The sequence below is a fragment of the Strix uralensis genome, chromosome Z, assembly GCF_047716275.1.
Source record: "Strix uralensis isolate ZFMK-TIS-50842 chromosome Z, bStrUra1, whole genome shotgun sequence".
In the NCBI taxonomy this organism is placed as follows: Eukaryota; Metazoa; Chordata; class Aves; order Strigiformes; family Strigidae; genus Strix; species Strix uralensis.
The window spans coordinates 13103037-13127788 of record NC_134012.1 but is presented as its reverse complement, the minus strand read 5'-3'; the positions used below and the strand labels follow the sequence as shown (position 1 = coordinate 13127788).

General features: G+C 39.5%; 1 protein-coding gene across 1 annotated transcript in view; it reads left to right on the top strand.

Annotated features, from left to right (window-relative positions):
* The window catches only part of LOC141937723 (interleukin-6 receptor subunit beta-like), a 31884-nt gene that overhangs the window by 3312 nt on the left and 3820 nt on the right, over window positions 1-24752 (top strand). Inside the window, exons 4-14 of the mRNA XM_074855810.1 lie at window positions 3644-3755; window positions 7403-7569; window positions 8678-8817; window positions 11434-11575; window positions 11737-11819; window positions 14417-14627; window positions 17308-17466; window positions 18491-18613; window positions 19180-19332; window positions 21026-21169; window positions 23337-23433. Of these exons, the coding sequence (XP_074711911.1) occupies window positions 3644-3755; window positions 7403-7569; window positions 8678-8817; window positions 11434-11575; window positions 11737-11819; window positions 14417-14627; window positions 17308-17466; window positions 18491-18613; window positions 19180-19332; window positions 21026-21169; window positions 23337-23433 (1531 nt within the window). The remainder of the gene's footprint in view (window positions 1-3643; window positions 3756-7402; window positions 7570-8677; window positions 8818-11433; window positions 11576-11736; window positions 11820-14416; window positions 14628-17307; window positions 17467-18490; window positions 18614-19179; window positions 19333-21025; window positions 21170-23336; window positions 23434-24752) is intronic.

Here is a 24752-nt window from a genome sequence, read left to right as displayed (position 1 = left end):
CCCCCCCCCCCCGCTCCCCGCGCCCTTCGCGAGGCGCTGCCTGCCAGCCTTCGGAAAGCGAGATTTTTATCTCAGAAGTATCGTCTGTAGTTTCCTGGCGGGAAAACCCGCGCAAGGCAGCGCGGGCAACTGTGCTGGTGGGGTGACGCAGCGTTTACGGCTACGCGGAGGTAATCACCGAGCTGTGAATAAACCCCGAGTGGTCTCTGGGCACGCCGCCCTCATCGCAAAAGTCAGTAGAATCTGTACTGTTTATATGTGACATTTATGCATCACACTTCACTGATGAATTACTGTTAATGGCAAAAAGGACCAGTCCAGCGCGTTTCGATAGAGGTTATTACGCGGCAGCTGGTGGTCATCTGATGCGCTTCATGCTGAATTTATTGTAGGCAGAAATGTCCCACTTGCTAAGAGCAGAGAAGGCCGGTTTTTGAGTACACGGTGGCACTGGATATCACTGGGAGAACTATTTTTTTTTCTGAAATTAGCCACGAATAATTTTCTAGTCCTTGCTATTAGCCAATCAGACTAAATTCTACTAAAGCATTACTGTGAACACCAGATACACAATAAAAAACAAAAGTTCCAAAGTGAAAAAATTGAACTTTTTTTTTTTTTTTCTTTAAGAAGAAACTGGGATGTGATGTCTTTAGAACAGAGAACATTTTTTTTTTCTTTACAGAGCTCTTGGAGCACAGTCATGGTATGTGACATGGGAAGAACTAGTAGCATGCATGTTCTTTAAGGGGAAGCAGTACAGTAAAACAAAAAAGCACTAGGATAAAATTGAATGTGGATGTGGACACTAATATCCACAAATAGGACAAGTGAAAAAAAACAGTGTGTAACATTCATTGTGTTCATCTGGAGAAAGTTACATAGAACTTAAGTATATTGGCAGCAGGGTGGTGCATTGTGATGTTAGTTGAGCTAATACATTATTTCCACACATAAAATCTACTATTTTTACTTTGTCTGTTCTAATACCATCTTCTCATAAAGAAAGCCAGAGGTTTTCTGTAAGACTGAGAGCATGAGGAACAATACAACCCCCTGTTCTTCTATAAGCGGAAAGAGGTCTGCAATGCTGCAGTCACCACTTGGATCTCGGTTAATATGAATTATTTGGGGATGAAGTTAGTAGAATTTTAGTGGAAGAGTGAAAATATTTTCTTCTTGTCACTCTCTCCAAAACTGTTATTTCAAATAGTTTCAGGAGCAGTATGTTACAAACATACTGACATGAAGTGTTACTGCAGCTCCAAAAAGGTCTTGTTTCCAGGTGTTTCTTTAAAACAACAAAAAAGAAACACTAAGTAAATGAAATACTTAATTTGGAGTAAATGAGAAGAATGTAAGAGTAGTTGCTGCTTTCCCCAGTTGTCAGAGTACTATGTCTGAGGTGGCCAAGATTTGGTTTGGTGATCAGACTAGGAAAACAAAGAATTCAATTCACGTTGCTGAAGAAACAAGGAAGACCTAACTACACCTTCCCGAAAGCTGCACACACCTAAACTGATGCAGCAAAACTTTATTAGAAAAGCACATTTCTTTTAGTAGGGGAAAGGAAGTGTCACAGGGTAAGGGTATTAAAGCCTGAGCTATACTCATCTGACAGACACAGTTTTTCTTCAAATCGACTTTTAACTTAATGCTATCTGAATGATGAATGAATACCAAGGATACTCAGTAAGTCTGGATGTAGGAAGAAATGGCTCTGGATGAGGAAGACAGGAGGACTGATCTTTTATCTCATAACCTATGTTATGAGATACCATGATCATGCTGTAACCCCAACTCCAGAGATACGCATATTTACTTATCAAATAGCAAAATGTTCCTTATTCAAGATTGATAGGCCTGTTGGCAACTCGTTAAACCTAATAGATATAAAGAACATGTGACTCGACTCATCAGGAAAAATTAATTTGTATCACCTTAAGTATCCTGTACCTGTTATGATCCTTATCTACTTTTCTCAAGAGAAAAAAAAATAGTTCTGGGTTTTTTTAGACGTGTGGGTGGTACCTTGAGACATCATGGCTAATTCTTCTGAACTAATAGTTCAGACAGTAAGATGCAAAGCAGAAGAAGATAGTCATATTTTATCACTACCATTTCTGATAAGAGATTTGTGAAATACTGAAATAAGCTTAACCACTAGAGACCAAAAATGAGTTCCTTTAAGAATGTCATCAGTGTTTAATTTCCCTGCAGCTGAAAAATGTATATGTTCAGTTACAAAAAACCCCCATATTTTTCTTTCTAAAAATTAAGCACAAGTCATTTTGTACATAAACTTATGGTCCTCCTGCTTTATAATGTGATCTTTATGAAGCTGGTATAGGCGGCATATTGTTTTTCTCCAGCAACAGTGCATTATTCTGAACTCCAGATAGAGATGACTGATGGTTTTGGAGTAATTCTGGAGTCTAGTCAATTGGTCCTACTGTTGATAATTAGCCCTATGCTGCAGTGTATGATTTGTAAGAAACTCTACAGTAATTCTTGCCAGTTGGAAATTATGAAAACATCATATTGGCCCTTGGTGTTACTCTAAAATGCAGTCCCACTCTTCTTTTTTTCCCTAACTTAATTGCATGGCATTCATTTCTAAGATGTTTCACACTTGGGTGCAGCCAGTTCTGGCCTATACTTTCAAAAATGTCCATACATTTGTTTTTAACAGTTGATAAACTGCTCCAGGCAGAGCTGTTGCCAACACCGGTTTATAATCCTGCTAGTGAACTGTGCATCCCTCCCATGCAAGGCAGATGCTTCTGGTTCTCAAGGGTTCCCAAATCACAGCGACTCCCCCATGGAAGGGCCTTGTTCCCCAGATCCAGAGTAACCCACCGGAAGCCAATGCTTTGTACAACATCGGCTCTTTTCAGCAAACAGTTGAGCACTTCCAGAAACACAATGGGAAGACAGGCACTGTCTGAAACCAGAGCAGAGCTGGGAGATAAAAATTTAAGGTCTCTTAGGGCAGAGATTCGCAGTAATTTTGTCAACTGGTTTAAGGACATTACCTTGCAATAGCTTTCCTTGAAGCAGAGGGCCAAAAGCTAGTAATGCTTCCTTAGGTATATGCAATTTGTTTCTGCAGTTTTTGTGCCAAAGAATGCAGTAGTGTTTCCAGAAGTATAAAAGAGATTTCATTCAGAATTGAAAAAAAAAAAAGTAAGTGCAGCGGCAAGCAGCAGGCAAGACATCCTATTATCGAAGCAGAGAAACGCAGTTCAAAGGTGTAATGATACCAAAGTTGTAGGAAACACCATAGCAAGCATTTCAGCACTATGTTATTGGATACATAACAGCTGGTAACAGCATCATAAAACACAGGAAGAATTATCCTTTTCCACCTTCATGTAGGAAAACCAGGTTTTAGCTGGAAGCATTAGGACTGATGAGGTTTAATCTTTCTATATGTCTCTGTCCCTTGTTCTAAACATTAGTGAACTACTTGCCTTGAGAGTAAACATGGTGTAAGGACTCACACAGCCAGTCCTTATTTTGTTGTACAAAAGTGTATAGCCTGTTTTGTATTTGGTTTTGCTTCTCATAGTCACCTCGCACTGGTTAATGGTAAACAGTTGCCTGTGAGGGGTCTTTTCCAGTCCACATTTTCATCTTGCAGATTGGGACAATGAATTGGTATGCTACAAAGAATTAAGCGAGGATCTAACCTGCACCTGGCTGCCAGTACCCAGTGCTCCAAATACGATTAATTATACCATATTCTTAAAATGGTAAGTCTAAAAGTCATTTCAGAAAATGAAAAGGTGTCATTCCATGCGTCATGCCATGTCAGCATGCGTCCTACCTGACAAGAGTTGTGCTCCAGCATTTTGCATCACATTGTAGATCGTTACACAATACTGGTCAAAATCTTTCTTCACACCTCATCACTACCTATTGATTTGGTAAGAGCTTGTAAGAGTGTGGTAGGTTGACCCTGACTAGACACCAGGTGCCCACCAAAGCCGTTCTATCACTCCCCTCTCCTCAGCTGGACAGGAAAGAGAAAATATGATGAAAGGCTTGTGGGTTGAGATAAGGACAGGAGAGCATTCAGCAATTACTGTCACAGGCAAACAGACAACTTGGGAAAAAAATTAATTTAATTTATTACCAATCAAATCGGAGTAGGATAATGAGAAAACCAAATCTTAAACACCTTCCTCTCACTCCTCCCTTCTTCTCGGGCTTAACTTCATTCCCAATTTTCTCTACCTTTTCCTCCCTGAGTAGCACAGGGGGCAGGGGATGGCGGTTGTGGTCAGTTCATCACTGGTTGTCTCTGCCCCTCCTTCTTCCTCAGGGGGAGGACTACTACAGTGTGGGGTCCCTCCCGCGGGAGGGAGTGCTCCACAAACTTCTCCATTGTGGGTCCTTTCCACAGGCTGCAGTTCTTCATGAACTGTTCCAGCGTGGGTCCCTTCCACAGGGTGCAGTCCTTCAGGAACAGACTGCTCCAGTGTGGGTCCCCCATGGGGTCACAAGTCCTGTCAGCTAACCTGCTCCAGCGTGGGCTCCTCTCTCCACGGGTCCACAGGTCCTGCCAGGAGCCTGCTCCAGCGTGGGCTTCCCACAGGGTCACAGCCTCCTTCAGGCATCCACCTGCTCTGAGTGGGGTCCTCCAGGGGCTGCAGGTGGAGATCTGCTCCCCCGTGGACCTCCATGGGCTGCAGGGGCACAGCCTGCCCCACCATGGGCTACACCAGGGGCTGCAGGGGAATCTGCTCTGACGCCTGGAGCATCTCCTCCCCTTCCTTCTTCACTGGCCATGATGTCTGCAGAGTTGTTCCTCTCACATATTCTCACTTCTCTGTCTGGCTGCAATTGCACAGTTTTTTTCCCCTTCTTAAATATGTGCTACCACTGTCACTGATGGGCTTGGCCTTGGCCAGTGGCAGGTTCACCTTGGAGCCAGCAGGCATTGGCCCTTTCAGACACGAGGGGAGCTTCTAGCAGCTTCTCACAGAAGCCACTCCTGTAGCCGCCCCCTACTACCAAAACTTTGTCACACAAACTGGGTACAAAGAGTCATTATACATCTTTCCATGCCTCCAACACACTGTTTGAAACACTGTTGCCAGAGATCACCGTAATCAATTACTTCTATTTGCATCTATTGACTTGTATTGAATATTCAACACTAATGCATTCAAAGTAAAAAAACCAACCAACCAACCAAACAACAGACACTAAACTGGTTTTTATAACACATTATATATTATGCTATAGCATGTGTTCAAGGATATGCCAGATAAGGCACATAAGAAAAATAGATTTTAATGTATTTTCTTGCAATTCTGAATTATCAAGTATTGGCTTAATAGATGGAATGAACTTGTAGGGTTAATCTTTAACTGATTAACCTTAAAATATGGGTATCTTCAGTTGTGCCTTTTTTGAGAAAGCTAAAACAAAGAAGCTAGGTAAAATACAGATTGGCAGATTAAATCAACATCTGCCCATTGGTTTGTTAAAAAAAAATCAGGTAGATTCCTGTCTCAGTACCTACATTACAAAATGGATTTTTCTCATTTTATATCTGCATATTTTGGATCTCCCATGAGATTAAGGGTATGTTTAGGAAGAGAGAAATGAGATCACAAGACATGATCTTTGCCATGAGACCGTATGATGGGGTACACAGGGTACAACATTGTATGCCGTTGGCAAATTCTGATACTCATTGCTGATACTTTGCCACATAACCCACCACTCTGCATTAAAAAAGAGCTGTGGTTAGGAGCGTCTCTTAAAGCTAAGGAAACGTCAATGCACTGGGAAATTCCCCGGGGTGATCTTCTGCACATTGCAGACGGGAGCAAAGCAACCACCTCAGGGCTGAGGTTACTCTCCCCATCACCTTCAGTATTTTCTCACTGGAGTTAACAGCAGGTGCCAACTTGCAGTAAGCACCAAACCCCACTGCATTTAATGTCTTGCCTCTTGGGTCTTCCAGGAGCCCCAATTTCTTGGAAGGGAAGAAGTACCTGTGAAACGGCTCTGCTTCTGTAGAGATGCTGTCAGCTGAAGTATTTGTAAGCTAGTTGCTCTTAGTCTCAGCCAAAATCAGACTGTGCTGTTCCTAGGCTGCAGGGTTGATGTTATGAACAGAGAAGGCAGAAAAAAGAGTGAAAGAGGAGGTAGATGGGTGAGGGGGGAGGCAATTGCCTCACAGAGATGTTGATTTTCCCAAGACAGAGTTAGCACTTGGACCTCAGTCTCCAAGGATTCAATGCAGTGGTCTTAAAGAAAAACTTCCTTTCTCATTTTTTATTGGGTTAAAGGAAAACAAAAAACATTGAAAGGGCTTTTTGCTTGCCTGGAAGATGACATCACCCCTTTCTGCAAGCAACATCAGTTTGACATTGAAATTGTTCCTTATCCTTGCTCCTTATGATTTAGTTGTCAGGAAGAAAAGGATTAAAGAAAAATACTCCCACAGAGAAGTTCCATCCAAGCATTTGAAATCATGCTTTGAAATACTAATGGCTGATTCACAACTAGTCTGAAGCAGAAGACAGGGGACCCTTCAAGTGGTTTAGTTCAGTTATTAAATGTTGTATCATAATCAGCACATTTAATACTTGAAACTTGTAGGTAGGCAATTAGTATGCCAGCCCATTTCTTTAAGAACATTGAACTGGCACAGTTTTAACCTTGAAAAAAATCTTTTCCTTTCATGGCAAAGAGTAAATGAGAGAAGATGGGGGAAAAAAACCCTAGGCAGAACAGGAACAGCCTCCTATGCAAGGCCTTAAACCTCTTGGACCTTCTGTGCTGTGTGCATTAGGTATACTAGAAGAAGTCTGCAGGGCTGAGGACTGAGGTGACATTTAGACATCTCTATCAAACTCTGATGCTTTGGAGGAACAAAAGTCAGAAGTCAGGCATGTATATTGTAAGAGGTTTTTCACACCTTTGTGGTAATTTAGATTCAGGTATCTAGGAAATTTTGCTGTTCAAAAGGAATTTAGGTGCCCTTACGGTAGGTGGCAAGTAGAGTTTATGAAGTAATTTCTAACCCAGTTTTATACGTTCTAAATGGTCTTTATATCCCACTGTAAGTACAGAAGAAGGCCATAAGGATTTTGTCTTTTATCATGTTGTGCCTTACAAGTTTAAGAAATATAACAGTTCTCTACCACACAACAAGGATTTGCATGTTTAAATTTGCTAGAGTTACTATGGTAGTGGAATTACACTTGCTCTTTCAAGATGCTGAGGCCTCACCTTCAAGATTTCAAGATACTGGATTTTGTATATAGGTACCTGGAAAACTACCAATTGCTGCAATGATGCTTTCTGGAGCAGGGGGAGGAAGGAATAACTATAATACAATAAAATGCTTGTTTTTCATTCTGCTTCCTTTTCTCTGAAGGGACAGAATACCAAAACTTTTTCAACGAAACACATCATCATCCTCCATCACGATAGGAAGAAGGGATCTCTACATGAAGCGATCTGCAGCTATTTGGATAGCAGTGAATTATGCCCATGACAGCTGTGTGAAAGGAAAGAACATTTCAGTTATACCAAGTGAAGCAGGTACAGTGTCTTCACAAGTTGTGTTACTGCACTGCCCAGCTGAAACAGTGATAGCATTTTCTTTAATTATTTCCAGAATTGTAATTCCCAATATGCACTTGTTATTTTTACTGATTCAGAGAGCTGAGCTGCAGTTTGTCTTCCTTGGATGGAATCTTTACTGAAGTCAATAACAGAAGTCTATCAGCTTTTACAGGAGAAGGGTTTTGCTTTAAATCATTTGCTAGACTGTAAAATAGTCATATGCAGAAAAGTATATAGTGATACTTGTGCACAGTACTTAACCAGCTTCCTGTGCCCTCTTTGATGGTTTTCTGAACTTCTTTATTGAGTTATAAAGAGCAGGTTGACTCAGTACCATGTACTTAAGGAATCCTTGTTATAGAGCATTAGAGTTTTGAGAAACCGTTTCAAAGTTCAGCTCTTTCCAAAGGCCACTTACACATTACACAATGCCTGCACAGGAGATATGAAAAAAGAAATCCTATTAACTATGTCCTTTAGATGTTTATTTAAAGATTCCCTACAGTATCTGATCACTGAGATAACTTTAAGAGCTTCCCAAACTTCACCTTCTCAGAGTAATCATGGTCCAAGAAAAAACAGTGCTTCTTACTGCTGGGGGGCACTACCAGTACAACCCAAATTACCAGTGTGACCTCCTCTGGAGGCTTCTGGCCATCTTGTGTTTATTGGAGGGAAAGACAAAAATGTATTTGCACTTACAATTATATAGCTAAACACAGTTACTGAAACTGGAAGACATTCTGGAAATTTTTTATACAATTCACAATTACAGGTACTCTTGACATTTTTATGTTGCCTTTCAGATTCACTCAGAATAGCACTTGCCTAGAAAAAGGGTCTTCTTGAAATCAGTAGAAGCATTCACAAAAAGAAAGACAAGAGGAACAACCCCATTTTGTCAATACCATCAAGATTTAGTAATTGTTTATTTGCAGTCTTTTTAAAGTCTTTCAGTGTTCAGTATTGTGTCAACTCTTTTATTTTTTTATAAACCGCACCTGACAGACACAATTACCACATTACCATAATTAGCTTTCCTGCTTCTCTTGCATCTATAACAGCTGCATGTTCCCAATTTTAGGCAAGTGTTTGACACCATCTAACATAAATGCTTATCAGATCACAAAACAATTGATAATAAAGTGGGACCTGCCTGCAACTCCTACACCGTATGAGCTGAGGTACAGAGAGGCACTCACCAAATCCACTCAGTGGACGCTGGTAAGTACTTCCAGGTGACAATGACTTGAGAACATGAGGTACCTTACTATCAGCTCAGTAGTACATAGCAAATATGGCAGGACATCAACAGGATGCTACTGAAGAGCACACACAAGATGGATAGCAAGGAGGCACAGCACACAGACAATTTGTAGGCAAATCCCACAAAGGTCTATTAGTTTTGTTCTAACAGATCCTAAGCTGTTTGGGAAAGAAAGATTAATAGTTTTATACAGAAAAAAGCAGAATGGCAAGTCAGCTGGTTCATTAACCCTCCAATGAGACAGTACAACCATCAGCAATGCAAAAGATGAAAAAGATATCAGAAATGCCATGCAAACTCAAATCCTGATAACACTTTAAGTGATGGGCAGTATTACTCTTTTTGCTGGTACCATTAGATTTTCAAGCTGATTAGAGATCAGCTTGCTGTGATTTTTAAGGTAACCATTCATCCACTTTTGTATCAGTTTTCCAGATCTCCTTCTTTGACAAGAAGAGAAATAATTTCTCTGTGATACAAGATAAGTTCCAGATGCATTTTAGGATGTGCAACAGTGATAATATGGTGCAGCAAGAGGACAGTACCTTAAATTAAAGGAACTAAGAAAGAGGTGGAAAATCGTAATTCCAGTAAGATCTGCATGCAGCATCAATAGCTGCTTATCCTGCCCCTTGCCAACCAGCATACCGTGCAAAGGCTTCACCAGCAGGCATGCACATACACATGATTTGTATCACTGAGTTCCTGAAATTGTCTGGTTTTCAAGCTCTGTTATCTGTAGTTGGATGAAGAATATGTGCTTATCAGGTAGAACAGAACTCCAAGAAGAAAGCTGTCTAAAAAGCAACTGTTCCCACTTCTTGGGCATCTGTGCTCTCCTAGGAGTGTCTTTGCTGCTTTTGTACCACCGGAATCTCCCACATTCTTCCCTTTATATGAGAAGACCTATGCTATTTTTTCCATTTCTCTCATAGCTGGCTGCCACTTTGTTTAGCCATTTCAGAAGGAGTACTATGAGTGGCCCATGTAAGGTTTCATCTCGGTACAAGGAACATGCAAGTCTTGGAAGGGTCCCCTTGTTCATTGACATACAAGTCCTAGACCATTCTAGAACAGCCAGATACCCAAGCATACTCCACCCAGTAGTGCAATATATAGATAATCCTATTCAGACAGTCTGGTACGCAGCATGTGGAAGAGCAGAGAGTTTAGAGCAGTACAAATGCATGTCCTACAGGTTCTGGAGTCAGGGGAGGTAGATAGGAGATCCAAGTTAGTAATGTGAAGGACTGGTAGAGACAGCCACACTGGGTGGTGAGAATGAACAAGTACTGAAAGATTACAGGTCATGAATGTTCATTATTTCCCACTTCCCCGTTGATCCTGTGAACTTAGGCTGTAAACTCTTCATAACATGAATGTAGGCTGAATTTGCAGATGGGACTGAAGGGAGAGGGTAAATGTGGGCATGTAAGCACAGAGAATATATAAAGCTAGCTGAGAAATAATGTTTATCAAGAGTAGGATTAATGTACATGTAATGTAATTTAACACTTGGGTCATGAATTCATTTCACTTCCCTGTTGTTCTGTAGGAGACTGGGAGTGTTTCTGTAATATTGTGTGCTGTGGGGTTTTTTTGTAACCAAGCTAGCTTTATTAGCAAAAGTATAGAAAGTTAATTAATTAACTTCAATAAAAAAAGAAAGCACTGCAGAAAACCAAAGAGAAGAACTGGTCACCTAATAGTGAGGGATTTGGGTGGGGTTTTGTTGGTTTTGTTTTGTTGGTTGGTTTCTTTTTTAGGAAATCTATATAATTAAGAAAAAACTTCACAGGAGACAAATGCTAAAACAAATATTTCAATCTGCAATAGCACTTCTACCAAAACCATCATAACACCTGGAAATGACCAGACCAAAAGTCCATTTAATGGATTATATTGTGCTCCAAAAGCAGCCTCCAGTAGATGTCTGGGGAAGGGTGTAAAATAGTTCAAGCATATAGCAACAGTTTTCTATCACATTTTCTTGTACAGTTTCCAGCTTAGGAAACTTAGACACCGGTGGTGTCTTTGTTTCAAGACAATCTCCATTCCCTATACAGTTGCTGGAGCTCCAGTGCCATCATCAGCTGCACATGCACATTACTTCTGTGTTGCTAAGGCATAGGCAGCCACACATTCAGTCCAGCCACGCTCCTTACATCAATCACATGGACCTATTTAGACATACTGTAACTTTTGAGAATAAGGAGATTTTTTAATTTTTTTTTTTATATTTAATTTGACCTTGATGTTCTTCAGAATGCCAACAAGGCTCAGAGTAAAGTGATTAATTTTTGGTATATATAATGCCTAACTAATTTTAAAAGCAATATTTAGACCTAAAGTGTTGCTTACGTGTCCTGACTAAGCAGAACAAGTTCATGAAAGAGAGGGTATTTTCTTGAAAGAATGAAAAGACATTGGCTAAAATGTGTAGTAATTTCTCTTTGATGACAGGAGCCTCTACTTCCAGCTGCAATCAGAAGACTGGTCCTTGACTGAGAAAACAGTTAATGTAAGATTATGTTTTATTGCTGCCACATAAATTAAACTTCGTTTGTTTTTAGGTGCCTGTAGAAAGCAATGCTGTCAATGTCACCATTTCGAATTTAAATGCTATGACTTCATACATTGTTCAGCTCAGATGCATAGCCAATGATGGTCTCCACTGTGTTTGTGTTTGGAGTAAAGAGGTTTTGGTCCCTCACAGTAAGTGAATTACAGTTTTGTCCTAGTGGGAATAAGCATGAATGTAAAAGCTTTTTCAAATGTTGTATCATATGAACTAGCATTGTCAGATACTGTTGAAAATATGAAGATCAAACTGATTCATATGAGTGCATGTCTCCATGTTTTTCCACATTTACCAGAACTCATGAACAGGCCAAGAATATCATATAATGCAACTACTGAAATCTCTCCAGGCAGAAGAAGTGTTCTTCTGAAGTGGGAGGTAACATTCACTTTGAGTCTGCATACCTTCTGTTATGTCTGTGCTATTAATTTATTACTTTATAGTAAAAAATACTTTCTCATTGTATTGAGAATACACTGTGTTAGCAAAAGTTATTAAATATTGTACTCTTGCTTCAGGATTCACTGCATTTGTATAGTGGTGTTCTATGTGCTAGAAACTAGCAAGGAAATTCTACACCAATTTATGAACTTGAAAAATTAGTAAAACAGCAACCTCTGGGCTCAAAATCATTGACTAGAATAAATATTCTTTACAGCTTTCATTAAAAATTGGTGTGCCTCAGGTATGTCTCTTACAATTAAGCTTTCCATGAAAGATCCTCATAAGTCTTCAGCATATACTAGTGACACACCTTGTGTCTCATGAGTTCCTAAGGAGCATTCGTATTCTCGAGAGACCAAAATGTTTTAGAAAAGCTTGGTAAATCTGCTACTAAATTACTAACTCAGAAGTGCAAACACATTATAATCAAGATGGAAAAAGAGCCTCTGAGTTGCAAGAACAGCATCTAGCTGCATGCTTCCCATAATGACATTTAAAGTTCAAACCTACACGTCAGAGGCATCCCCTCTTCTGCACCAGGGGTCATTATCAGCTGACCAACTACAGCACATCAGTCAGTTTTACCAGCGGAAGGTCTCTTGGTAAGAAATGGAGAACTGACAGTCTTGAATGTGTAGTTGAGGGGCCCACAGACAATTTCAATGAGCAAGTTGTTACTAAAGGTGTTTGTGTGGAAACTAACTAATTCTATCTATATTCTGAGAGAAAGAGCATCTACAAACCCCCAGAAGTTTGCCATAGGGGACATCCCTGGCAGAAAGGACAGAGACTGTCAGAGTTTTGAAATATCAGAAGATGTGGAAAGTTTTGTAGTTACCATGCATTGCACATGCATTTTTGTTAAGGGAAAGAAAAGACAACAGAGGAAACAGACACCTCATCTCCTGACAAGAATGAGAGATCCCCTTTTTCCCTTATCTTCTGAGAAGAAGGCAAAGCTGCACAGTAAATGATTCATTTTGTGATAAAGCAATAGACCATACATGCTAATTTAAATGTTAAGCTAAGAGAAGAAATTATTCTCCATCTAAATGCTTTAGGTTTTTTTTTTTAAAAAAAAGTAATATTAAATATAGTATCAGGGCTAGGACCTTCATTCAGGGTAACACACTAGTCTTAGACAAAGTAAGGTTCAAGTCCAGATGGCTTCAACAAATATTGAAGGGACAAAGAGAAGGAGTGCACTCAATAATTAACATGTTAAATGTAGAGGAAAAAAAAAAAAAAAAGGCTCTGCTGCCATACTTGTGTGGGCTGACCTGAAACAAAGAAAACAGCTTAAAGATGTTAGAGGCCAGCCATAACTCCTCTGCTTTTGCTAACGTTCAGTAGCCTCTACATGGTTTGGATCAACAGTCACAAGAAAGCTGGCTTCAGCTCTCAACACCCAACCAGGCAACATGGATGGCTTTCATGGCTGCGAATAACACAGTCCTCCTGCAGGACTGCACAAGATAGAACAGTGCTAGCCTTTTCTAGTCTCTCATTTTGCTAAGCTAAGAAAACTAAATTCTGCTAGTTTCTTCTTGTGCTATAGACCTCATATTTCACATATCTTAGGAATTATTTTTCCTGCACAGAAGCCTTTTCCAGTTTCAAAGCCTGGTAAAAGAACCATAACACTATTCCCCCAGCAGCTTTACCAGAGCTTCAAATAATAGCACCAATTCTTCCCTTCCTATCCTGGGAAAAACATCTGTTTCCATTTTAAGAGCTTCCAGCTTTACCAGAGATTCCTCTCAACACATGTGCCTCTCTCTGCCTTTTAAATTACTGAATGTCGTCCTCTCTATGTTACTCCAAAAGTATCCAATTATTTCATTAAGGTAACCCAATCTCCCAGCTTTGTCGTATCCTCACACTATTTACTAAGTGCCAAGAAAAAGCTTGATATCAGAAGTAAACCTTGCAGAATTTACAGGCCTTTGTGTATTGAGTTCAGTTTCTATCTAGATTGCAGCAATTTCCATTTCTGGGCACTCATTTTCCAGTCTCTCATGAAGATTAGTATGCTAAAATAATGAGTGAACCATCACCACCTAAAAATATGCATCAATGGAAATATAACATGTTCCAAAGTTGTAGTATAATTACTAGTGTTTATCCTCAAAGAGACCAGATGCCTAACAGAGCTTAGAAGATGAAGATTCCCAGAGGCATAAATTGCAATTAAACACCTCTCGTTAACTTTCAAGTTCCTAATTATGAGGGGTATGTTCCAGTGAAATGTAGAGCACGTTACAGCTGCTTCACTGCTGTTATTACTAATTGGATACACATAACTAAGATCTCAGTTAAGCAAAACACTTAATCCTGTGCTTAAATCCTCTCAGTTTAAGCATTCTCTTAATTTTAAGGAAATGCTTTGCTTCATTGATTCCTAACAACCTAATTAAAATTTTATCCCCATCATTAAAGGTGACATTTTGTTTATACAATTTAATTCCTCTTGATTTTCTGCACAGGACATAATAACATTTATAGAATAATAATCTTTTTTCTCTTATTAGGTAACACAAAGTGAGAACATCCTTGGATATTATGTTAATGTGGAAAGAATACCCAACAGTTGCAGGAATTCACCAGATCGCATCTTTCTAAAGGATAGAAAAGTTCTTCTAAATGTCTCCATGGCTTATTATAGGGTTAATATTTCTGCCTATAACAAAGCAGGAGAATCTCCACAAGCCATCTACATTGTCCCAGACTTCTCTGCAACAGGTACTTACCATTCATTCATTAGAGCAGTCGAGAAGTTTTATGAGCAATCTCTAGGCTACCTTTTGACAGTCTTCGGGGTAGGGTTAAGCGTTCTCTTGAATATTTGTTAGGCTGATATTTTTGCATAGTGAGTCAGTATTGTTTCTTAACAAAGGATTGCAATAGAAGGTAACTAACAGACTAAGCAATTTAAGATTCCATTTAGCACTTCTTGTTTTCTCAATCTAGAGAAATAATTGTGTGCTAGATCTACCTATCAAAAGGGCTTTTGGAGAGTACTTAAAGCTAAGTATATGCCAGCAGTTTAAACAGAATTATGTGAAATCTAACATTTCACATAAGGTACATAGTATTCATAATTCACAGAATTATGTGCAAATCTAAGGTTTTGGGGCTAAGTAACTATTAAGAGACCTGCTACTGTCCTCTATTTCAGTATTACCCCTACTGGCACACAGGAGGAGGAATAGATAAGATGTACATGTCGTATTCCAATGAAGATGTAAGCTTTTGTGATGCCTAAATACACAGTTTCTCCATTTAAACAATAAAACTATTTAACAACATTTTTCTTATAATAAAGCTTGTTTCATTTGTTATAATCTTGGGGTATAATTATTACAGTATAAGAAAAACCTCTCTCTTCCAAAGTAAGATTTTTTTTAATTAAACTATAGCATGCACAAGTAAACAAGTGTGCAAGTACCCTCGTTGATTGCCAGACAGCTGCAACTAATTGGTTTTCCAGGATTTGCTAATGCACACCCCTCATTCTGTTCTCCTTTGCCCTGCAAAGACTTAACAACTTGGTTTTGCTCTTACATTTGACTGCTTTACCTCTGTTCTGATGAAATATATACTACCACCTCAGGCCATATTTTGAGTGACAGCTACTTGTTTACTGCATCTCTCAGCCTGTTCTTCATGGCTCTCTCCAGACATGTGTTTCAGATTTGGTTGTACTTCTATGCAGGTTCTCTGTATCTATCATGAATTACTTGGAAGGTACTTGTGTTAAGTGCATTCCCAAGATAAATTCCTTGTCAGCATGCACAACTTTTCCTCAGATAGTACAGCCATTTTCTTTACTTTGACTTTATTATATTGGCTTTGAGACAAGAGAGGAAGTGGAGAATTTTGTCTGTCTGTCACAAGATCCACTTCTTAACACAAAATGACATGTTGCTTTTCTCCCCCCTTAGTTTGAGTCAGAAGGCCTTTCTCAGTTTGTTAATCTCTCTCTAAAAATGTCAAACTGTTTAAGATCCTTGCAGAAAATTCAAAGTATATGAAATATGAAATTATATAGCTATAAATGAGTGGCATTCCTCAGAGATCGTTATCAGGACTGGAGCTGTTCAACATCTTTGTTGGAGACGAACAGTGGGATCGAGTGTACCCTCAGCAAGTTTGCTGATCACACCAAGCTGTGTGGTGCGGTCGACACGCTGGAGGGAAGGGATGGCATCCAGAGGGACCTGGACAGGCTGGAGAGGTGGGCCTGTGCAAACCTCATGAAGTTCAACAAGGCCAAGTGCAAGGACCTGCACATGGGTCAGGGCAATCCCAAGCACAAATACAGGCTGGGCAATGAGTGGATTGAGAGCAGCCCTGTGGAGAAGGACTTCACTGTTGGGTGCCAACAATGTGCACTCACAGCCCAGGAAGCCAACTATATCCTGGGCTGCATCAAGAGAAGTGTGGCCAGCAGGTCAAGGGAGGTGATTCTGCCCCTCTACTCCACTCTTGTGAGACCCAACCTGGAGTACTGTGTTCAGCTCTGGGGCCTCCAACATAAGAAGAATATGAACCTGCTCAAACAGGCCCAGAGGAAGGCCACAAAACTGATCAGAGGGCTGTAGCACCTCTCCTGTGAGGACAGGCTGAGAGAGTTGGGGTTGTTGAGCCTGGAGAAGGGAAGGCTCTGGGGAGACCTTACAGCAGCCTTCCAGTACTTAAAGAAGGGCGTCTACAGGAAAGATGGGGAGGGACTCTTTATCAGGGAGTGTAGTGATAGGACAAGGAGTCATGGTTTTAAACTGAAAGAGGTTAGATTTAGATTAGCTATTAGGAATAAGTTCTTTTCTGTGAAGGTGGTGAGACACTGGACTGGAAGAGGTTGCCCAGAGAAGTAGTGGGTGCCCCCTCCCTGGAAGTGTTCAAGGCCAGGTTGGACGGGGCTTTGAGCAACCTGGTCTAGTGGAAGGTGTCCCTGCCCATGGCAGGGGGTTGGAACTAGATGATCTTCAAGGTCCCTTCCAACCCAAATCATTCTATGACGATTCTATGAATCCATAATTAGCCCCTTCCCCTCCCCGAGGTAAGCAATATCTCACAGTTGCTCTATGTATAGCAGTTAATAGCATCTCATAGGATGTTATTTAGCAACATCAGGCTTCCTCTTCTTGAGGATTGGGACAGCCATTTCCCCTTTTCCAACTGTGGGAAATTAAAGGTCATGAACAGCAATTAACAATGGAGCTCCCAAAGACATTGCAAAGCACTAGATGCTAAGTTTCCTTCATTGACATACTAGTATAAACCTTACTATATACTGGTCACCAGCAATGATAACTAGTTAATGAATAAGCTTTGAAAAAATGCAAAAGAGAGAAAGCAAGCAAGGGAGGAGAAAACTGCTTTTCTGTTTATTGATCTCTAATGGTATATTTGTTCACAGACTTGCCTGGCCAAATCCATGTCAAACACCAGGGAACTAATGCAGTTGTCACCTGGACTCCAGAATACAATCCAAAATGTTTTGTGGTTGACTGGGGCTCTGGTAAAGAGGATATGCACATGAAAATAGTAACTACAGCTACTGGAAATTTCACGCTAGGTAACAACAACCACCACATCTACTTATGGAGACATCATTTCATTTATTGGTTATTTTTGGTTGGGGAAGGTAGCAGTTTCATCCTGTTTTTAAGAGCAAACTGAAGATCCAGATAAGTGCAACTCTCACCTTTGTCCAGCACCGAAACATCATCTAATTTTTAGCCACACCAAGGCAGATAAAACACAGAGCTTTTGGTAGGATTATTCTGGTCACGTTTGGGCAAGAAATGCAGCAAAGTTGCAGTTACTAGAATGATGTCTCTCCTTGCCCACATTCTAGGCAGACCTACATACTACTGGCTCTTAAAAAAAAATTTTCTCTTGTCCCTAGGTAAACTTAACTTTAAATATAAACTGCTCTGTTACAATCCTCCTTAGATTATTTTTTTAATCCCAATGGCTGTCCTCATCAAAGCCTAAATTCTCAACTCCAGTATTCTGCTTACCAAGCTAGGCATGATGAGCAGCAGCCAGGGATCACTTTATGGGACGGTCATCAAAAATCTTGATTAAAATCATATGGGTGACTCCTGCAAAGGCCATTCAGGACTGGCTTTTATGTACATTAGAGAACATTTAGCTTTAGGGTTCTATAAATGAATACATTCTTTTCCTTGGTCCTTCTGCAACATCTAGTTGTTTTGCTTGTTTTTAAATATACTAGCTGAGGGAGAAGTATCTGTCCTTGAACTAAGATGTCTACAACCATTTTAGTTCCCTACTTCTCCTTTAGCAGCTCAAGCCTTCCAGAGGGAGAGTATAAGTGATCAGGCATCTTTTAAAAGCAAACCTGTGTTATGTCTTGTTCTGCTTTTGAAATAGCTTGTATTAAGCATCTAGAGGCAATGAAGAAGGATGCATATATTTTATACTGAGTGTAAAGCACTGTAAACTTGTACTGTGCTTTGAGTCTCAGAAAGTAAGAACTATACAGAAAAGCTATGAAGTTGTTGTCTCTCCTCCCCTTCTTTATCATTTATAACTTTTCAGTAAACCCTGATGTACCTTTATTTGTTTTCCAGACAATTGTCAGCCATATAAGTTGTACAAAATAATGATACATGCATCTGATGTGTGTCAGTGTGAAAGTTTCACAAGACATGAAAAGACTTTTGGAGTGACCCACTTTTACTCAGTTGAAGGAGGTATTCCTCCCCTTTATATAACCTCATCCCTTGTATTTCTTCTCGTTTCCTATCTGCAGCAGTAACAGGAATCCTACACACAGTTTCTTTTCCAGGTGACTTAGCATTCTCCAGTCAGCATTGCCTTTGGTCCTAGCAGTTATGCAGTGGCAATGAATAACCTGAATGTTGTTCCTTACTGACAGGTCCACAGAAATATTATTATTACACATGACATTACCAAAATAACAGAAAGAGGGTCTCAGAATTACTACTCCGAACTCAAATTTAACTGTGGTCAAAGTCAGATTTTCCAGTCCCAATTCGGTATATTGCAAGTTGAAATGAGTACAGCTGTGGCTATTGGAGTAAAAGTGTTTGTAATGAGACAGTCACAATTTCTGCCTACTTTGGTATTGCTTAAGATTAGGGTTTTTTACTCTGTGGGATTTCTCCTTTCTCTTCCACCCTTTATATTTATGACAGCTAGAATCAGGCAAGGAGCTCTCTAGGAAGAAGCTAGGTTTCAGTCTTGTATGTCTATTGCAAATTTGATGCAGAACTTAAATTATTGTCTGATTTTTAAGTTCCTAGGACAGGTCCTGCTAATGTGACAATTCTGAATGTCACAAAGCATTCTGCACTCGTGAAGTGGACCGAAATAGCTGCTGAAGACCGTTTGGGCTTTCTCCAGGGGTACAGGCTCAGCTACACAGATTCATCAGGGAAGAAGTCTCTGGGTAAGTCACCTTGCTGAGAACAAAGCAGCAGCTCAGAGCCATGACAGAAAAGCTCCAACAGCCCATGAAGTGCTGTTGCAGCAAGCTACTTAGTTACTTAGATTTCTGTGGGAATTGAGCACTCTCAAAGGTCAGCTCCTGGTTAGACGTTTAATGCTCTAGATGGTCCTATGAATACCCAGAATTTTCTAGACAGTATCTCAAATTAAATGTTGATTAAGAAATTATTTCCTTAAAGCTTACAGTTCTAAGACTACTGCAGAATTCTCTAGTAACACTGAAAGGAAGATGTACACTCTCAGTATATATTGTTCAGTCACAATACTTTTGTGTTGCATTGCAACTCAGCCAAGTCTGACTCTGAGCCTTCCTACAGGACTTAAGAAATTATATAGTTCTTTTTTTAATTCAATTAGCAGGGAATGCAGTTTGTATTTATTACCTATTTCAAAGACACTATTATTAATTCCATTTTTAGAAATATTTTCTTAAATTGATAGTTGTTGTCATTTACTGCAAAGGATGAAACTTCTACACACTGAAATAATTTTAATAGTCGTGAGCTCAAACCACTCGAGTTTTCAAAAAGAATCCCCATACTTCTTTGGTAAACATTTTTATTCTGGTCTGCAATGGAAAGTCTTCTTGTGATAAACAATAATACATTAACTTTGCACATACTGACCTTCAAATAAAATTAAATACATACTATGGAAGACAAATAGCACCTAAAACCTGACAAAGAATAGCAAGGGTTCTCTAATTTATGTTGGCCTATGCCTTTACAGGACCATAAAAAGTAACAAAAGCTTCAAGGACACATCATTAGCAGGATGTTTGGCATTGTCTTCTTTCAGGAGGCTCTATTCCACCCCAAATACCTATCAGAAAGGCAAGAGGAGACAGAAGGGGAGTGTCCAAAACTGAACTTAATATATTTTTTTTTTCCTCTGCCCTAACCAGTCAATACAACAGTGACACAACACCTGATTGCCATGTTTTCCAGGCAGGAAGAATAATATTACTGGAGAATTTGGGGGAAGGAAGCCTGTAGGCTGCAGCACCATTTCCACTTCTATGAAGATCTTAAATTCACAGTGGCAAACTTGAAAAGTAATTTCTGCCCTGTTAAAGGCATACTACAGCATTGCTGCATGCATTATTCTGGCCAGGGGAAAAGTCACTGCACCATCAGAAAAGAAAGGTTGAGATGAAAGCCCTACAAAGTACGTGAAGCAGAATGCACAGCCCTTTTTCTGGACTATGCATTACTGAATGATGAGTACTAGCACTGGTATTAATCGAGGTGAATAACTACTGACTACTGTAGTGAGGGTAAACCATGTAATAGAGTCTAGTCCTCATGTCAGCTGTTACAGACAACATGAAAACCACTGTTCAGTGTGTCAGGTGTATTTTCCTGTCACACAGTATACGTAGCCTTCTGGACTCACCACCTAAACATCCTTGGTGTGTTAAAAACTCATGCTTTTTACCTCTGGACTTAAAATGTACGTTAAGTATTTTGGAAAAAACTTGTAGCCATCCAAAGAACACCTGCACAGTGTGGCTTCCTCCAGGTGTGGATTAGGGCACAGAGATTTTGCCTTTTCTCCAGTCAGCTACACTGATACAGATTCAGACATCAGAGTTTGTCTAATCGTGTCCTTCCCCAACTCTTCTCGCATTTCAGCTGTCACTCTCAATTCTTCTACGACAAGTTACCTTCTTACTGGACTGAAGGAAAAAACCATCTACTGTGTGCAGATTTCAGGATTCACTAATGCTGGCGAAGGACCTCTGACTCTTTCAGAACCTTTCAGCACTCCAAAATACGGTACTGTAGAAGTTCTATGCATCTGTGTTAACCAGCATCAATCCTTGCTTTATGTACTATATATGAGATTATTATCTACCCTTTCCTGCCTTTCAAGGAGTAACAAAGTGCTCATGCACAAGATTTATTATTTAATCCTTAGTTACAGATAGCAAACACACAAAATTTTTCCTTTGTTAGAGATGCATCACTGAACAACTCTGCCTGCATTTCATTACCTAGCATGCAGAGAAGACTTAGCTAGGGTTCCTCATCTCTGAAACATTTTCTGTCCTTTTTATGCTAACTATATGCACATATCTTTCTTTATTGCTAATTCCTGTCATAGATTTCAACAGTTTTCTACCTTTGACTGGTTAAGCTCAGTAGTCTTTACTCTTGGCATGTAAAGCTGGTTTCCAGTTAGACTCCTGATCCATTAACTGTAAAAAAAGTCTCTTTCAATTGCTCCTACTGTGAGTGACAGCTAATCAAAGTATCCTTTGTTTTCTAATAATTTAAGTACATTTTATGTAACAGCTGGCAAAAGTTGCCTTTTTTCAAAGGTGCCTGGATAGACTAAGATCAACACAGTTACATTTATAAAGTCTCATATATTGTAATCATAAAGGGTTGGCAACATGGTGTCTCAAACATTTTTAACACCTTATTAGTTAAACCAAATCTAACACTGCAGTAGACCCTTTTTTGGTTTGACCACAGCTTCACTCAATTGAAGCTTTCTAAAATAAAAAAAAGCAAAGAACAGGCTAAGATGTCAGCCACAGGAAAAGTAACCTGTGAAATTCAGAGGCAGAAGTATGCAAATGGTTTCTCCCCACTACAACTTTTTTGTGTTAAGTGAAGGAGGTATAAACACAAAAAACTGAATATTGAAAAGTGTGAAGCAGAAAGAAAAAGGAAAGAAATTTAAAATCTTCCTCAAAATCAACAGGGTTTCCACACCCTCCTCCACCCCACTGAAATCCTTTCCCCTGTCAACACAAGAAATTAAAGTGTCTCCACTGGAGCTTTTCTGCAGAACTTTATTCCATGCATCCTACTGAACATATATTTGGATAGGATTCAATTTTTGAGGGAAATAACAAAAATGCAGAGTTAATTTAACAAAACATTTCAGGTAATTACACTGAATTTAAACATTACATTTACTATTTCCCCCCTCCCCAACATCTCACAGGTTACTTAATCCATTAGAAGAACTTCAGATTTCTTTGTCATAAAAACCTTTTTCAGCAACAAAACAATTTACAGATTTTCAAATACCTTTTTTTAAGCAAATTTAAGTAGCTGATTTTAAAAAATATTTTTGTTGGTGAGTGGGTAGGAAAGGAAAAAGCAAGCGGCCTTTTTGCAAATATGGTTTGTCAGTATCAGCAACACAGTCATGTACTGACCACACTTTCCTGGTGCTATTTTGAAACTTTTGATATAGCTATCTGTAAAGAACACCTCAACCTCGACCCACTCTTCACATCACAGACTGCTATGGTTCCTGTGGTAGCAGCACTGCTCTCACTGCCTGAGCACTTTATCAACCTTCATTAACCTTTCAAGCACTTTATCTCCTTCAGGGTCGTGGTGCTAAGTATCTTGAGCAGGTATTAACATAGGCAACAGGAGATGCAGGTTCACAGCAAGGGTTAACAAATGGCTGACTGCAGATAAAATTGTCCAAATGTTCACTAACCAGTGAAGTATGGCACCTACCAAAACCACAAACCATATTATTCTTATCAGGACTGCGTGCAATCTCATTAAAAAAACCCCGAAATCCTACTAGCAAAACCTGAAATAGATTAAAAGCCACTTTCAAATAATTTCTTATGAAGTCAGACCTGCATCAGGGTCCTGACCCGTTAAACAAGCCAGAGCTCACATAGTAGCACGGGGAGTAGGAATACTTCTTTTATTCTAAAGTGTTTATCTTTGGATGGTAGATTTAAGAATTCAGCACCTATATCCAGATATCTTAAAAATACAAACCTGAAAGCTTTAGACCCCCCAGAAATCCCAGTCTTGTTTTAACTAGATTTCATTTACAGGAATCCCAGAACATGTGTAAATTTGACTTCACTTCTGTTTGAAATATTTGTCTTGTGGAGGCAACATAACCTTTCTATACTTGATATCATAAATCTGATTCAATCTCTTTGTTTCCTATCAGATAAAGGAGAATTTGAAGGTTTTGTGACTGGCCTTTGCTTCAGCATGATGTTCATTCTGGTATTTGCACCTCTCACTTGTTCTCTGGTGCTTAAAAGGTAAGAATGGAATATTGGCTGAAGTTAGCAGGCTGTGCTTAACCCTGAGTTTTATAGCACTGGGCCTTTTTTGTCATTAAAAGCAACACAACTCATAAAGCACACAACACAAAAGCTACCCCACTCATTTACATAGAGCAATTACAAACCATGATAAGCTTATTAAAATTGTTTGTAAGAAATCTATAATCTTTTGCTACAGTTATGTGACAACCGGCTGTCTTAAACACCCTTGAAAAGAGATAGGACAATTTCTCTTAGTGGAAAATAGGTTATATATATGGAAAAAGCATGCATTTGATTATTTTGCTCTTTTATTCCCAACTGATAATCATGTCTCTTCTATTGAAACACAAAAATAAATTTCAGTAGCATACAGAAACTGATGTTGCAATCTAAGCAGTTTCCTGCAAGCATATTTGGATGTTAACTGTATAAATTATGCACATAAGCACATAATGAGAGGGTGTAATGGATGGATGAGTGGAAAGGAGAGAGAATAGCAAGGGCACCTGTAAGATATGGGTGAGGTCTTCTTGTTTTAGGAGAGATTGTTCTCTGCGGTAACAAAGTACACGCCCCTTAAATTAATCTGAGGTGCAATATTGGGGGCATACACTATCACTAAAAGAAAAATTACCTGCAGAATAACAGGTTCTAATATTAATTTTCTGATAACCTAGTTGCATACAACCATTTATATTACTATTTTGATGTCCTGGAACACTACCCTCCCTTTTTCTGCTTTTTACAAAGCACTAGCCTCAGAAGCTGAAAGCACAGCTACTGAAGGACAGAACAGACTAACGGTACAACCCATGGCTTGAAAGCTGTACGACATGACATAGCTCACTTCAGCTTATGCATCAGGCTAAATGCCTGCTCTTGCTGTTGGGAAACAGACCACATGTCACATTAAGTCTCCTGTGCAGTTTCCTTTTCAGATTTTACTATAAGTTGCTCTGTATCTGATCCAGCCTTTTTGACAAGAATTTGTAAGACCTACACAGAAGTTTTGACCTAGAGCAACCTTCGTTGGTTAAACATAAGATCATGCTTCATTGTCTGGGCTAATTAGGAAAGAATTTTTGGAAAACTAAAAAAACAGCACGCAAAAGCCCAGTGCAGCACTACAGAATAGCAATTAAATATGTAGTAGTATTGAACACCTGCACCTGAGATGAAGGGTCCCAACAATCCTCTCATTTCAATTCCCTGCTTGATTTGTAAAAAAGGCACTCTTGCCAGCCAAACACCCATCTTCATAAGATCAGGAAGGAGATCCAATAACTCTACAGCCTCAGACTTCACCTCAAAAC